The sequence below is a fragment of the Rhinoraja longicauda genome, chromosome 16 (genome assembly GCF_053455715.1).
Source record: "Rhinoraja longicauda isolate Sanriku21f chromosome 16, sRhiLon1.1, whole genome shotgun sequence".
In the NCBI taxonomy this organism is placed as follows: domain Eukaryota; kingdom Metazoa; phylum Chordata; class Chondrichthyes; order Rajiformes; family Arhynchobatidae; genus Rhinoraja; species Rhinoraja longicauda.
Genome location: NC_135968.1, coordinates 3,408,591 through 3,424,510, shown reverse-complemented (window position 1 = coordinate 3,424,510; position 15,920 = coordinate 3,408,591). Strand labels below are relative to the sequence as shown.

Genomic DNA, 15,920 nt, shown 5'->3' with positions numbered 1-15,920 from the left:
AGCATTACCTGGACACACCGTCCACACCGTCCCCTCACACACACACACACACACACACACACACACACACACACACACTCTCACACACACACACACACACACACACACACTCACACACACACACACACACACACACACTCAGTCACACACACACACATACACACTCACACACACACTCAGTCACACACACACTCACATACACATATTCACACACTCACATAAACACACACTCACATAAACACACACACACTCATACACACACACAAACACAAATACACAGGGGTGAGTGGGGGAGTGGGACGGTGAGGGGGGAGTGGGGGGTGAGGGGGGGAGTGAGGGGGAGTGGGGGGTGAGGGGGAGTGGGGGGTGAGGGGGGGAGTGAGGCGGTGAGGGGGGAGTGGGGCGGTGAGGGGGAGTGGGGCGGTGAGGGGGGAGTGGGGCGGTGAGGGGGGAGTGGGGGCGGTGAGGGGGGGAGTGGGGCGGTGAGGGGGGAGTGAGGGGGAGTGGGGCGGTGAGGGGTGAGTGGGGCGGTGAGGGGGGAGTGGGGCGGTGAGGGGGGTAGTGAGGGGGGAGTGGGGCGGTGAGGGGGGAGTGGGGCGGTGAGGGGGGAGGTGAGGGGGAGCCCCACCCCCGGCTCTCCCCCCCCCCCCCCCCAACCCTCTCTCCCCCCCCCCCCACCGCCGGCTCTCTCTCCCCCCCCCCCCCGGAGTGCAGACAGGGGGCCATTGTTGATGGGAGCTCCCTACCTGTGCCCGTGCTCCTGACGCTGGTCCTCGCGTGGGGAATCTCTCCGTCCTCTCCACACACCGTAGTTCCTGCTGACCAACCGTCTGATATTCCTCTGCAAACTCCCAGCGGGTCCTTGCAAACTTCCTGCCGCCGCATCCCAATCATTCCCGGCTCCTTCCCGAGTATTCCCAACCCAATGGAGATCCTCGTCTCGTAAACACGGGGTGTCCGTGGGGAACTCTGCGGCCAGCATCAGCATTCGCCCCTCCCTCTCCCCTTACTCACTCCCCCCACCCTCCCCTCTGTCCCCACCCCACCCCTCCCCTCACTCACTCCCTCCCTCCCTCCTCTCCCCTCCGATACTGGCTCTCCAACACCACCCCACACCTCCAGTCACACACAGATGCACGCACATACACACACAGGCACGCACATACACACACAGACGCACGCACATACACACTCACACAGATGCACGCACATACACACACACACACAGACGCACGCATACACAGACGCACGCACACACACACAGACGCACGCACATACACACACACAGACGCACGCACATACACACAGACGCACGCAGATACACACAGACGCACGCACTTACACAGGCACACACACAGACGCACGCACATGCACACACAGATGCACGCACATACACAGACGCACGCACATACACACACAGGCACGCACATACACACAGACGCACGCACATACACTCACACAGATGCACGCACATACACACACAGGCACGCACATACACACTCACAGACGCACGCACATACACACTCACACAGACGCACGCACATACACACAGACGCACGCAGATACACACACACAGACGCACTCACACAGACGCACGCACACACACACACAGATGCACGCACATACACACACACACAGACGCACGCACACACACACAGGCACGCACATACTCACACAGATGCACGCACATACACACACACAGACGCACGCACACACACACAGGCACGCACATACTCACACAGATGCACGCACATACACACACACAGGCACGCACATATACTCACACACAGACGCATGCACATACACACTCACACACAGACGCACGCATACACACACACACAGACGCACGCAGATACACAAAGATACACACACACAGAGGCACGCACATACACTCTCACGCACGCACATACACACAGGCACGCACATACTCACACACAGACGCACGCACATACACACAGACGCACGCACATACACACTCACGCACGCATACACACACACAGACGCACGCACATACACAAAGATACATACACAGACGCACGCAGATACACACAGACGCACAGATGCACACACACACACAGAGGCATGCACATACAGATACACACCCACACACGCACATACACAAAGATACACACACACACACAGGCACGCATACAGACGCACGCAGATACACAGACGCACAGATACACACACACAGAGGCATGCACATACACAGATACACACCCACACACGCACATACACAAAGATACACACACACACAGGCACGCATACAGACGCACGCAGATACAGACGCACAGATACACACACACAGAGGCATGCACATACACAGATACACACCCACACACGCACATACACAAAGATACACACACACGCATACATGCACTCACATACACAAAGATACACACACATACACATATTAGCAGGCACCCAAACACATGCAGATACATGTTCACACACAGATGTACACACACGCTCACAAATAGAAACACACACAGGGACACACGCAGATACAGACACACACAGACGCAGGCACACAAACACATGCAGATACATATTCACACGCAGATGTACACAGACGCACACAAATACACACACACAGATACATGTGCACACACACACTCACAAATACACACGTACATGTGCACTCACTCAAATACACACGTAAATGTGCACTCACTCACAAATACACACACACAGATACATGTGCACACACACTCACAAATACACACACACAGATACATGTGCACACACACTCACAAATACACACGTACATGTGCACACTCACTCAAATACACACGTAAATGTGCACACTCACTCACAAATAGACACACACACAGATACATGTGCACACACACCCACTCACAAATACACACACACACAGATACATGTGCACACACACACATTCACAAATACACACACATATATGCGCACACACCCACTCACAAATACACACACACAGATACATGTGCACACACACCCACAACCTGTCAAGCACACCGGCATGAATAGATACGCATACACTACACGCACGTACACAAACAGCACACTCACACACCACACACAAAGACCACAGACACTAGACAATGAGCCACACGCAGACCAACACACACACACACAGGGAGAGGGGAAGGGGGAGCTTCGATGTCCTGTGCCCCCTGCTCTCCATCGCCCCTCTCCTCCTCTACCTTCTCTCCTTCCACTGACAATCGCCAGCCTTCTCCGTTGCCTTCTGTCCAAACGCCACCAGCCGCACCCTCTCTGCAGCACGGATGTGGCACCGTGCCAACTCTACCCTCACCAGCTGTGGTGCCTCCGGCAGCTCGCACTGCCTGCTCCCCACCACTGCCACAGTGCCCCTCCCGGCCTCCCTCTCTCTCTCCCCCTCTCACCATCCCTCTCACGCCATCCCTCCCATCCTCACACCATCCCTCTCTCTCTCCCCCTCTCACACCATCCCTCTCTCCCTCACACCATCCCCCTCTCTCTCTCCCTCCCACCATCCCTCTCTCTCCCTCCCACCATCCCTCTCCCTCTCCCTCACACCATCCCTCTCCCTCACACCATCCCTCTCTCCCGCACACTATCCCTCTCTCCCACTCTCTCTCCCTCCCACCATCCCTCTCCCTCACACCATCCCTCTCCCTCACACCATCCCTCTCCCTCACACCACCCCTCTCTCCCTCTCACCATCCCTCTCTCTCTCCCCCTCTCACCATCCCTCTCACGCCATCCCTCCCATCCTCACACCATCCCTCTCTCTCCCCCTCTCACACCACCCCTCTCTCCCTCTCACCATCCCTCTCTCCCTCTCCCTCACACCATCCCTCCCTCTCACCGCCCCTCTCTCCCTCTCATCATCCCACTCTCCCTCCATCCCTCTCACACCATCCTCCTTTCTCACACCATTCCTCTCTTTCACCATCCCTCTCCCTCTCCCACTCTCTCTCTCCCTCACACTATCCCTCGTTCCCACTCTCTCTCTCCCTCACACCATCCCCCTCTCCCTCACACTATCCCTCTCTCCCTCACACTATCCCTCTCTCCCTCACACCATCCCCCTCTCCCTCACACCATCCCCCTCTCCCTCACACTATCCCTCTCTCCCTCACACCATCCCCCTCTCCCTCACACCATCCCCCTCTCCCTCACACTATCCCTCTCTCCCTCACCCTATCCCTCTCTCCCTCACACCATCCCCCTCTCCCTCACACCATCCCCCTCTCCCTCACACCATCCCCCTCTCCCTCTCACCATCCCTCTCTCCCTCACACCATCCCCCTCTCCCTCTCACCATCCCTCTCGCTCACACCATCCCTCCCTCCATCTCAAACTCAAACAGAAACAGGCACAGGGACACAGTCAGAATAGGACAAGAAAGGACAAAAGGAGGTAGAAAGACAGACCCAGATTGCACACACACACACAGCAGACTGCACTGCCACTGCCCACACACAGACTGCACTCTGACTGCCCACACACACACACACACAGACTGCACTCCGACTGCCCACACACACACACACAGTAGACTGCACTCTGACTGTCCACACACACACACACACAGACTGCACTCTGACTGCCCACACACACACACAGACTACACTCCGACTGCCCACACACACACACACACACAGTCGACTGCACTCTGACTGTCCACACACACACAGCAGACTGCACTCCGACTGCCCACACACACACTCACACACACACAGCAGACTGCACTCCGACTGCCCACACACACACACACACACAGACTGCACTCCGACTGCCCACACACACTCACACACACACAGCAGACTGCACTCCGACTGCCCACACACACACTCACACACACACAGCAGACTGCACTCCGACTGCCCACACACACACTCACACACAGCAGACTGCACTCCGACTGCCCACACACACACACACACACACACACACAGACTGCACTCCGACTGCCCACACACACACTCACACACACACAGCAGACTGCACTCCGACTGCCCACACACACACACACACACACACACACAGACTGCACTCCGACTGCCCACACACACACAGACTGCACTCCGACTGCCCACACAGACTGCACTCCGACTGCCCACACAGACTGCACTCCGACTGCCCACACACACACACACACACACACAGACTGCACTCTGACTGCCCACACACAGACTGCACTCCGACTGTCCAGACACACACACACACACAGACTGCACTGACTGCCCACACACACAGCAGACTGCACTCCGACTGCCCACACACACACACAGACTGCACTCCGACTGTCCAGACACACACACACAGACTGCACTCCGACTGTCCAGACACACACACACACAGACTGCACTGACTGCCCACACACACAGCAGACTGCACTCCGACTGCCCACACACACACACAGACTGCACTCCGACTGTCCAGACACACACACACAGACTGCACTCCGACTGCCCACACACACACAGACTGCACTCTGACTGCCCACACACACACACACAGCAGACTGCACTCCGACTGCCCACACACAGACTGCACTCCGACTGTCCACACACACACACACACACACACAGCAGACTGCAGTGCCACTGCCCACACACACACACACACACACTGGGCAGGCAGAATGACGGCCAGGACTGGGCCATGCGGGCACTGTGAGCCCAGCTCCTGGCGATGCCAGGGGGAGAGGGGATACACATGAAGACCAGTGTCACAAAGTGGGATACTGCAAGCAACAACAAGTGAGACAGTAAGTGAGAGATAGAGATGGTGAAAGGAACACAGAGAGAAGGGGAGAGAGAGAGAGAGAGAGATGGTGAAAGGAACACAGAGAGAAGGGGAGGGTGGTCGAGAGAAAGTGAGATGGGGAGGGAGGGAGAGAGAGAGAAATAGGGAGATAGGAAACGGGAGATCAGGAAGAGATAGAGCAAAGGGGAAGGGAAAAGTGAGATGGGAGAAAGGAAGATTGAGAGAGGAGGGTAAAGGGGAGAGAGAGAGAAACAAGCAAGGGGAGAGAGAGGGGGAAGGGGAGAGAGAGACGGGGAGACAGGGAAGAGGGGAGAGAGAGGGAGACGGGGCAGGGAGAGAGAGAGAGAGAGAGAGGGAAGGGGAGAGAGAGAGAAAGAGAGAGACAGGGAGACAGGGAAGAGGGGAGAGAGAGGGAGACGGGGCAGGGAGAGAGAGAGAGAGAGAGAGGGAAGGGGAGAGAGGTGGACAGACGGGGAGTGGGGAGAGAGAGAGGGAGGGGAATGGGAGTTAGAGGGAGGCGGGGAATAGGGGAATAGGGGATAGGGAGAGTGAGTGAGAGGGGTGAGATGGAGAGTGGGTAAAGTTGCTTGCTCATTCCCACTGGGTAACAGAAGGGTCAGTCAGTGAGGGGGGCCATGTTGTTGGGCTTGCCAGAGTTTGATCACAACGTACCCAGGGCCAACACCATCTTCTTTTGTTGGCTTTTATTTATTTCAACTCAAGAAAAATTTCACAAACCACGAAAAATTTCATTCCACAAAATTGGTCTGGAAACGCAAGAAATCAGCTCGAGGGCAACAGAGGTCAAACAAAGCGCTTGACCAAGAATCTTTGGCAACGTGTTTCTGGAACTGTGAAAGTCTGTTCAACACCTCCCCGTGAGGAGCATTAACCAATTTGCTTCGTGCTTTCCCGGTGGGAACTGCGATGGGTGATGCTCCCACTGTCGACCTTCAGAGTGGATTATTCAGGGGCAAACTAGTGCGTCAATTTGTAGAGAAATGTCGGATACGGTCATCGTCAGGTCCATCCGAACCAGCGCGGACTGGAGAGAGGTGGGCAGAGAGAGGGGTGGGGTGGGGGAGAGAGGGCGGTGAAGATGGTTACATTCAGTGTAGCAACAGACAGTTACAGGCTCACTGCCGGCAGACTGGCAGAGTTGTAGGAGTCACCCAGAGACAGCAGGGCTGACAATTCCCCAGCACCGCGGAGCAAGGAGCACCGTGCTGTGGGAGGGGCGGGGAGGAGGGAGTGCGGTGCTGTGGGAGGGAGGGGCGGGGAGGAGGGAGGGAGTGCGGTGCTGTGGGAGGGAGGGGCGGGGAGGAGGGAGGGAGCGCGGTGCTGTGGGAGGGAGGGGCTGGGAGGAGGGAGTGCGGTGCTGTGGGAGGGTGAGGAGGGAGTGCGGAGCTGTGGGAGGGAGGGGCGGGGAGGAGGGAGTGCGGAGCTGTGGGAGGGAGGGGCGGGGAGGAGGGAGGGAGGGCGGAGCTGTGGGAGGGAGGGGCGGGGAGGAGGGAGTGCGGAGCTGTGGGAGGGAGGGGCGGGGAGGAGGGAGGGAGGGCGGAGCTGGGCCCTGAGCATTTCCACACTACTCCTTACCTCAGGAGGACACGAGGGCAGACAGCTTCTTGGCTGTGTCCTGACCGATGGAAATGAGGGCGTTGTGGAACTCCTGGGGGAAGCGCTGAGAGATGTCCTTCAGCAGCAACAGCAAGGAGTTCTGGCTCTCTGCACCAAAAGAAGAGCCACACAGTTGCAGACAGGTAGAGGAGTGAAGGTCACCAACGCACTGTGTGGGGGAAGGAACTGCAGACGCTGATTTACACCAAAGATAGTGCTGGACAGGCAGCATCCCTGGAGAGAAGGAATGGGTGACCCTTCAGACTCAGAGATGCTGCCAGTCCTGCTGTTACTCCAGCATTTTGTGTCTATCTTCAGCAGTGCACCAGGTGAGGAGGAGAGGGGAGGGTGGAGGGATGGGAGGGTGGAGGGGTGGAGGGGTGGGAGGATGGAGGAGAGGGGAGGATGGAGGAGAGGGGAGGATGGAGGAGAGGGGAGGATGGAGGAGAGGGAGGGTGGAGGGGTGGGAGGATGGAGGGATGGGAGGGTGGGAGGATGGGGGGGGTGGGAGGATGGAGGAGTGGGGAGGATGGGGGGATGGGAGGATGGAGGAGAGGGGAGGATGGAGGGATGGGAGGATGGAGGGGTGGGAGGATGGAGGAGAGGGGAGGATGGAGGAGAGGGGAGGGTGGAGGGGTGGGAGGATGGAGGAAAGGGGAGGATGGAGGAGAGGGGAGGATGGAGGAGAGGATGGAGGGGTGGGAGGGTGGAGGGGTAGGAGGATGGAGGGATGGGAGGATGGAGGAGAGGGGAGGATGGAGGAAAGGGGAGGATGGAGGAGAGGGGAGGATGGAGGAGAGGGGAGGATGGAGGAGAGGGGAGGATGGAGGGATGGAGGCGAGGGGAGGATGGAGGGATGGGAGGATGGAGGAGAGGAGGATGGAGGCGAGGGAGGATGGAGGGATGGGAGGATGGAGGGGTGGGAGGATGGAGGAATGGGAGGCCCAGTGCACAGGTCTGGGTTAGTTTTAGGGCGGTCACGGTGGTGCAGCGGTAGAGTTGCTGCCTTGCAGCGAATGCAGCGCTGGAGACCCGGGTTCGATCCCGACTACGGGCACCGTCTGTACGGAGTTTGCACGTTCTCCCTGTGACCTGCGTGGGTTTTCTCCGAGATCTTCGGTTTCCTCCCACACTCCAAAGACGCACAGGTTTGCAGGTTAATTGGCTGGGCAAATGTAAACATTGTCCCCAGTGGGTGTCTTCTTCTTGCGTGTGGCGTGCACAGCCTAAAGTTGTAGGCCAAGGGTGGACATCCTTGATGCCACCAGGGAAACGCCTCAGTGAGCAGTCATTCACCATGTGTGGGATGGTGTGGTCTGGATGTCTGTAGTGGCAAGCAGGGCTGTCTGCCTGTCATCCCCCACTTGTGCAGGTGATGAACTGTCCTTGCATGGAGGGTGGGGATCCTGTTCAGGGTTGGCCGTTGCTAGTGATGGAGGTCAAATCGCGGTGGTCTCACTGTGGGGTCAGTGATCACCTCTCCGTTGTTGGTGTTGGCATCTTTCTGGGCTCTACGCCACTCAGTCTAGGGGTCAAAGTCTTGGCCGAAGACCAGAAGGGTTTGTGGGACTACAGGCGTGTGTTGGGCAGATTGTGAAGATCAGGGTTAGCCCCGGTGGTGCACCAATCTGTCAACATCCTCTCCCTTCTGCATATGCTGGGAGGGACGACGTGAGAGAGGACAGGGAGCCACTGCAAAGGTGTGGACTTAAGCATCCCTGTGATGAGCCGCATTGCAGAGTTAAGGACAGTGTCGTCACGTTTGGTGTGGCAGCTATTAGCCCAAGCTGTTTAGCAGAACCCGGTTGTTGAGTAGACTAGGGCTAAGCTTGCGGTACGGAGGGTGTGTGGAGAATAGTGTTAGTGTGCGGGGATCGCTGGGCGGCGCGGACCCGGTTGGCCGAAAGGGCCTGTTTCCACGCTGTATATCTAAACTAAACTAAACTACTGAGGAGCAGGGAGTACGTTGTGGGAAACATCTCACAGGCACTGAGGGGAGGTGACTGCTGGGTCGGGGAGAGCGTGGCTGAAGGACATTAGCATGCAGGGCAGCCACAGGGACTCAGAGTTGTGAACCTGTGCAACTCTCTGCCTCAGAAGGCAGTGGAGGCCGATTCTCTGGATGCTTTCAAGAGAGTTAGATAGAGCTCTAAGGATAGCGGAGTCAGGGGGTACGGGGAGAAGGCAGGAACGGGGTACTGATTGTAGATGATCAGCCGTGATCACATTGAATGGCGGTGCGTACAGGCTCGAAGGGCTGAATGGCCTCCTCCTGCACCGATTGTCTATTGTCTATTGGTCCAGTGGGTGTCACACACATGTGGCCATCCACTACAGCGTTACATATATAACTGGTGGGTTGATGGAGACACAAGCAACGCAGATGCTGGAGATACACAAAAAGCTGGAGTAACTCAGCGGGTCAGGCAGCATCTCTGGAGAGAAGGAATGGGTCGAGACCCTTCTTCAGATTGAGAGTCAGGGGGAGAGAAAAACAAGAGATATAGACGATGATGCAGAGTGATATAGACAATAGATGCAGGAGGAGGCCATTCGGCCCTTCGAGCCAGCACCACCATTCAATGTGATCATGGCTGATCATTCTCAATCAGTACCCCGTGCCTGCCTTCTCCCCATATCCCTTGATTCCGTTAACCCTAAGAGCTAAATCTAACTCTCTCTTGAAAGCATCCAGTGAATTGGCCCCCACTGCCTTCTGTGGCAGAGAATCCCAAACATTCACAACTCTCTGGGTGAAAAGTTTTTTTCTCATCTCAGTTTTAAATGGCCTCCCCTTTATTCTTAGATTGTGTGGCCCCTGGTTCTGGACTCCCCCAACATTGGGAACGTTTTTCCTGAATTGAGCTTGTCCAGTCCGTTTATAATTTAATACGTTTCTATAAGATCCCCTCTCATTCTTCTAAACTCCAGTGAATACAAGCCTAGTCTTTCCAATCTTTCCTCATAAGACAGTCCCGCCATCCTGGGGATTAACCTTGTGAACCTACGCTGCACTGCCTCGATAGCAAGGATGTCCTTCCTCAAATTAGGTAACTACACATTACACATGCTGTTTCTTAGTAGTAAGAAATGCTTGGCAATTTTGGATTTAGATTAGAGATACAGCACGAAACAGGCCCTTTGGGTTCACCGAGTCCACGCTGTCCAGCGATCCCCGCACACTAACACCACCCTGCACACACACAGGGACAATTGACAATTAGACCATGCCAATTAACCTGCAAACCTGGACGTCTTTGGAGTGTGGGAGGAAACCGGAGCACCCGGAGAAAAGCCACGCAGGTGACGGTGAGAAGGTACAAACTCCGTACAGACAGCACCTGTGGTCAGGTTGGAACCCGGGTCTGTGGTGCCGTGAGGCAGCAACTCTACCGCTGCACCACTGCGCTGCACATTATAGTGGTGGGTGTTTTGTTACAGTTTTGTTGTGTAAATGCTATTTGAAATATTGAATTCAATTAATTTTGTAAAGAAAATGAAAGAGAAAGTGGCATCTGGGGAGGGGGTGGAGAGGCCACGTTTGGACAGGCACGTGTGGGTGAGGCTGTGGATTCACAGCCCCAGGCAAGGGGGAGGTTTACAGCTACACATGGCAGGGGCACCTACCTTCCTTGAGTTGGTCTGTTCCGATCACATCCCCAAACACCACCAGTAACTGTTGTAAATGTCGAATCACCTGCCCACCACAGAAACGAGAAGCAGTGGTGAGCAACAGTGTTTACACTACACACACTTACACAGGTACTGATGTGTTCACACCACACACACTGTTACACCAGTACTGATGGTGTTTACACCACACACACTTACACAGGTACTATATGGTGTTCACACCACACACACTGTTACACAAGTACTGATGGTATTCACACCACACACACTTACACAGGTACTGATGTGTTCACACCACACACACTGTAACACCAGTACTGATGGTGTTCACACCACACACACTTACACAGGTACTGATGTGTTCACACCACACACACTGTTACACGGGTACTGATGGGTTTACACCATACACACTGTTACACAGGTACTGATGGTGGTCACACTGTTACACGGGTACTGATGGTGGTCACACTTACACCAGTACTGATGCTGTTCACACAGGTGCCTCACCTGGTTGGAGTTGTTCTTGTACATGAAGGTGATGCAGTTGAAGACGGTGACGTTCTCCTCCAGGTCCTCCTTCAGTGGGAGGGAGCGCACCAGGACGGGAAACACCTGGCACGGCAGACAGAGAGTGGCGTCAATGCCCACCACCACCGGCGCTGGCCGCTCGTCCACGCACGGGGCAGGGGCAGGGGCAGAAACTGTGCCGTCACCTGCCCTCGTGGTGACACCCCAGTGAGAGTCACACCTCGGGGGGTGATGGGGTGTCACAATGTCTGACACCCCGACCACCCCTCCCCTCTCCCCCCCCACACCACCCCCACCCCGGACATTCCCACACCACCCCTCCCCCCCCCGCCCCGGACATCCCCACACCACCCCCCCCACCCACCCCCACCCCGGACATTCCCACACCACCCCTCCCCTCTCCCCCCCCCACCCCGGACATCCCCACACCACCCCTCCCCTCTCCCCCCCACCCCGGACATTCCCAGACCACCCCTCCCCTCTCCCCCCCACCACGGACATTCCCAGACCACCCTCCACATTCCCAAATCACCCCTCCCCACCCACCCCAGACATTACCAGTCCACCCCCCACATTCCCAGACCACCCTCCACCCCCCACATTCCCAAATCAAATCCCCCCTCCCCTCTACCCGACATTCCCAGACCACTCCTCCCCCCCACCCCAAACATTCCCAAACCACCCCTCCCCCGCACATCCCCAAACCACCCCCCACCCCTGGACATTCCCACACCACCCCTCCCCTCTCCCGCCAATCACGGACATTCCCAGACCACCCTCCCCCCTCCCAGACCACCCATCCCCCCCCGGACATTCCCAGACATTCCCAAATCCCCCCCCCCCCCCCACCCGGATATTCCCAGACCACCCCTGACATTCGCAGACCATCCCTCCCCCCACCCCTGACATTCCCAGGCCACCCCTCCCCCCACCCCACCCTGGACATTCCCAGACCACTCCTCCCCGGATATTCACTGCCTGACCGACGCCCCTCTCCCCACAAGGAGCCCCCTGCCCACGGCCACAAGCGGTGCCCACAGGCCTACCACAGCACAAAGCTATGCCCACTCGGTGCCCACGGTCTCCCCGCTGCCCACGGCCATGCCCACACGCGGTGCCCACGGACTCCCTGCTGCCCAAGGCCATGCCCACACGCGGTGCCCACGGTCTCCCCGTTGCCCACGGCCATGCCCACACGCGGTGCCCAAGGTCTCCCCGTTGCCCATGGCCATGCCCACACGCGGTGCCCACGGTCTCCCCGTTGCCCACGGCCATGCCCACACGGTGCCCACGGCCATGCCCACACATGGTGCCCACGGCAATGCCCACACATGGTGCCCACGGCAATGCCCACGCGGTGCCCACGGTCTCCCCGTTGCCCACGGCCATGCCCACGCGGTGCCCACGGTCCCCCCGTTGCCCACGGCCATGCCCACACACGGTGCCCATGGCCATGCTGTGCCCACGGTCTCCCCGCTGCCCACGGCCATGCCCACACGCGGTGCCCACGGTCTCCCCGTTGCCCACGGCCATGCCCACACGGTGCCCATGGCCATGCTCAGTGCCCACGGTCTCCCCGTTGCCCACGGCCATGCCCACACACGGTGCCCACGGTCTCCCCGCTGCCCACGGCCATGCCCACACGCGGTGCCCACGGTCCCCCTTGCCCACGGTCTCCCCTTTGCCCACGGTCTCCCCGCTGCCCACGGCCATGCCCACATGCGGTGTCCACGGTCTCCCCGTTGCACACGGCCATGCCCACACGTGGTGCCCACGGTCTCCCCGTTGCCCACGGCCATGCCCACACGCGGTGCCCACGGTCTCCCCGTTGCCCACGGCCATGCCCACACGCGGTGCCCACGGTCTCCCCGTTGCCCACGGCCATGCCCACACGCGGTGCCCACGGTCTCCCCGTTGCCCACGCGGTGCCCACGGACTCCCTGTTGACCACGTACTTGCTCCACGGGCACCCCAGCCAGGTTGGTCATCATCATGCGTGACACGGCTCCACACACGTTGTCCACCACGCGGCGGTTCTGCTCGCGGGCGATGATGGAGGACAGGATGCTGAGCAGCGACGGGTAGTGTCTGACACGCCGTTAAGGAGACACAGTGATGGGGAGTGAGAGGCGGAGAGTGACGGAGAGTATGAGAGAGTGATGAATGAGAGACGGAGAGTGATGGGGGAGAGATTGAGTGAGAGAGTTGTGGGGGAGAGACAGTGTGATGGGGAGTGAGAGACGGAGAGTATGAGAGAGTGATGAGTGAGAGACGGAGAGTGATGGGGGAGAGATTGAGTGAGAGAGTTCTGAGAGAGACAGAGAGGGAGGGAGGGGTACACGTGGGTGCAGGATACTCGAAGATGGCCTCCTTGCCTTGCTCAGCGAGGACTCCGATGCCAAAGACGGAGTTACTCCTCACCTCATCGTCTGTATCACGGGCTCCAGCCTGCAGCATGGGCAGCAGACGTGGCACAAACTGCACCGTGGCCGAGCCGATCGCCTGCACCGTCTCCGCGATCGAGCCGATGGCAAACGATTTCTCAGCCACCGTGCAGCTGGGTTTCTGAAACACACGGGCATCACGGAGTCACTGTCAGCCCCAGCTCCACTGTGGCCCCTCTCTCCAGCACACACCCCAGCTGGCACTGGGCACCACCAAATGCCCCCGGTCTGCCACTCCAAACGCCACCCCTGCCCTGCCATCCCCTCTGTGTCTTTGTCCAATATCCCTACCTGCTGACTCTGATTCAAGGCAATCAGTCTGAAGCTGGGTCTCGACCCTAAACGTCACCTATTCCCTCTCTCCAGAGTTGCTGCCTGACCTGCTGAGTTACTCCAGCATTTGTGTCTGGATGTGCAGGAAGGAACTGCAAATGCTGGTTTACACCTAACATACACACAAAGTGCTGGAGTAACTCAGCAGGTCAGGCAGCATCTCTGGAGAGAAGGATTATAGTGAAGAATGGGAGAAGGATCTCGACCCAATACGGCACCTATTCCTTTCAATAGACAATAGGTGCAGGAGGAGGCCATTCAGCCCTTTGAGGCAGCACCACCATTCAATGTGATCATGGCTGATCATTCTCAATCAGTACCCCGTTCCTGCCTTCTCCCCATACCCCCTAACTCCGCTATCCTTAAGAGCTCTATCTAGCTCTCTCTTGAATGCATTCAGAGAATTGGCCTCCACTGCCTTCTGAGGCAGAGAATTCCACAGATTTACAACTCTCTGACTGAAAAAGGTTTTTCCTCAACTCCATTCTAAAAGTTTTTCCTCATCTCCTTTCCTCCACAGATGCTGCCTGACCTGCTGCGTTACTCCAGCACTTTGTGTCTGGACTCTGATTCGAAGAAGACAGCAGGATCTAGATCAGCTACAGGAATGGGCAGGGAAATGGCGGACGGAGTTTAGTCCGAGCAAGTGTGACGTGTTGCACATTGGGAGAATGAATGTAAGGGGAAGATATCCAGTTAACGGCATGAAACTTCAGTTTAGTTTTGTTTTCTGTTTAGCGATACAGAGTGGAATGCTTCTCCGTGGGTTGTCACCTTGTTGAGGTGGAGAAGCTCGTGTGGTCCTGAGATGCTGAGAGCGATGCCGTCTGGAGCTACGCTCCTGGTAGGGTCACCCATGGCGGTAAGGTCGAGGGGGAGGTCCTTGACAAAGCCACCCAACCATGACCTCAACGGTGGAATAGGCGGAGGGAGGATGCTGGCTGACTTTAGTGGAGCGTCACAACGGCTGGGAAGGCGGATGGATGAAGGCCGCAGCAGAAAAGGGCTCCATGCCACTGAATCCTGACCCAGGACCCAGGACCGTGTGGTGGCTGTCTGTGCACCAGTCTCCCCACGTTAAACAAAGTCACGCACAGGCGTCCTCCATAAAGGGAATCCACCCTAACACCCCGGATCAAGTCCTGTGGCGACCAGCAAGTGGCTTCGGCGGCAGGATTGTGAGATCTGGAAGCCTCGAGCCGTGAGCTGGCACATCAGGCGGCGGGTGCAAGATTCAGTCACTGGGCTCTTGGGACGAGGCGGAAGAGCTGCACCCACGACTGAGCCGAGTGCCAGCCTCCCCTCCCACGTAGTACCAAGGTGTGTGCATTACAGAGCGGCCTCTACAGACCCACAAGTAGCCCACCCTATGGACAGGACAGTCATACTCGCTTCCAGTGGCAGAGTGGAAACAGGCCCTTCAGCCCATCTAGTCCCGTTCACACCGTCCGACACACACAGGTCAATTTACAGAAGCCAATTAACCTACAAACCCGCACGTCTCTGGAATGTGGGAGAAAACCAGAGCATCCACAGAAAAACCACGCAGTCACAGGGCCGACGTGCAAACTCCACACAGACAGCAGCCGATGTCAGGATTGAACACGGGTTTCTGCCGCCATG

General features: G+C 57.4%; 1 protein-coding gene across 2 annotated transcripts in view; it reads right to left on the bottom strand.

Moving 5' to 3' along the window:
- Nucleotides 1-6,440: 6,440 nt before the first annotated feature.
- The window catches only part of ipo4 (importin 4), a 77,407-nt gene continuing 67,927 nt past the window's right edge, over nt 6,441-15,920 (bottom strand). For both annotated transcript variants that reach the window (XM_078412745.1, XM_078412746.1), the window contains 6 exons: nt 13,877-14,085; nt 13,476-13,608; nt 11,500-11,604; nt 10,984-11,053; nt 7,336-7,464; nt 6,441-6,784 (listed from right to left, as the gene is read on the bottom strand). In XM_078412745.1, coding sequence (XP_078268871.1) covers nt 7,337-7,464; nt 10,984-11,053; nt 11,500-11,604; nt 13,476-13,608; nt 13,877-14,085 — 645 coding nt within the window. In that variant the 3' untranslated portion in view covers nt 6,441-6,784; nt 7,336. The remainder of the gene's footprint in view (nt 6,785-7,335; nt 7,465-10,983; nt 11,054-11,499; nt 11,605-13,475; nt 13,609-13,876; nt 14,086-15,920) is intronic.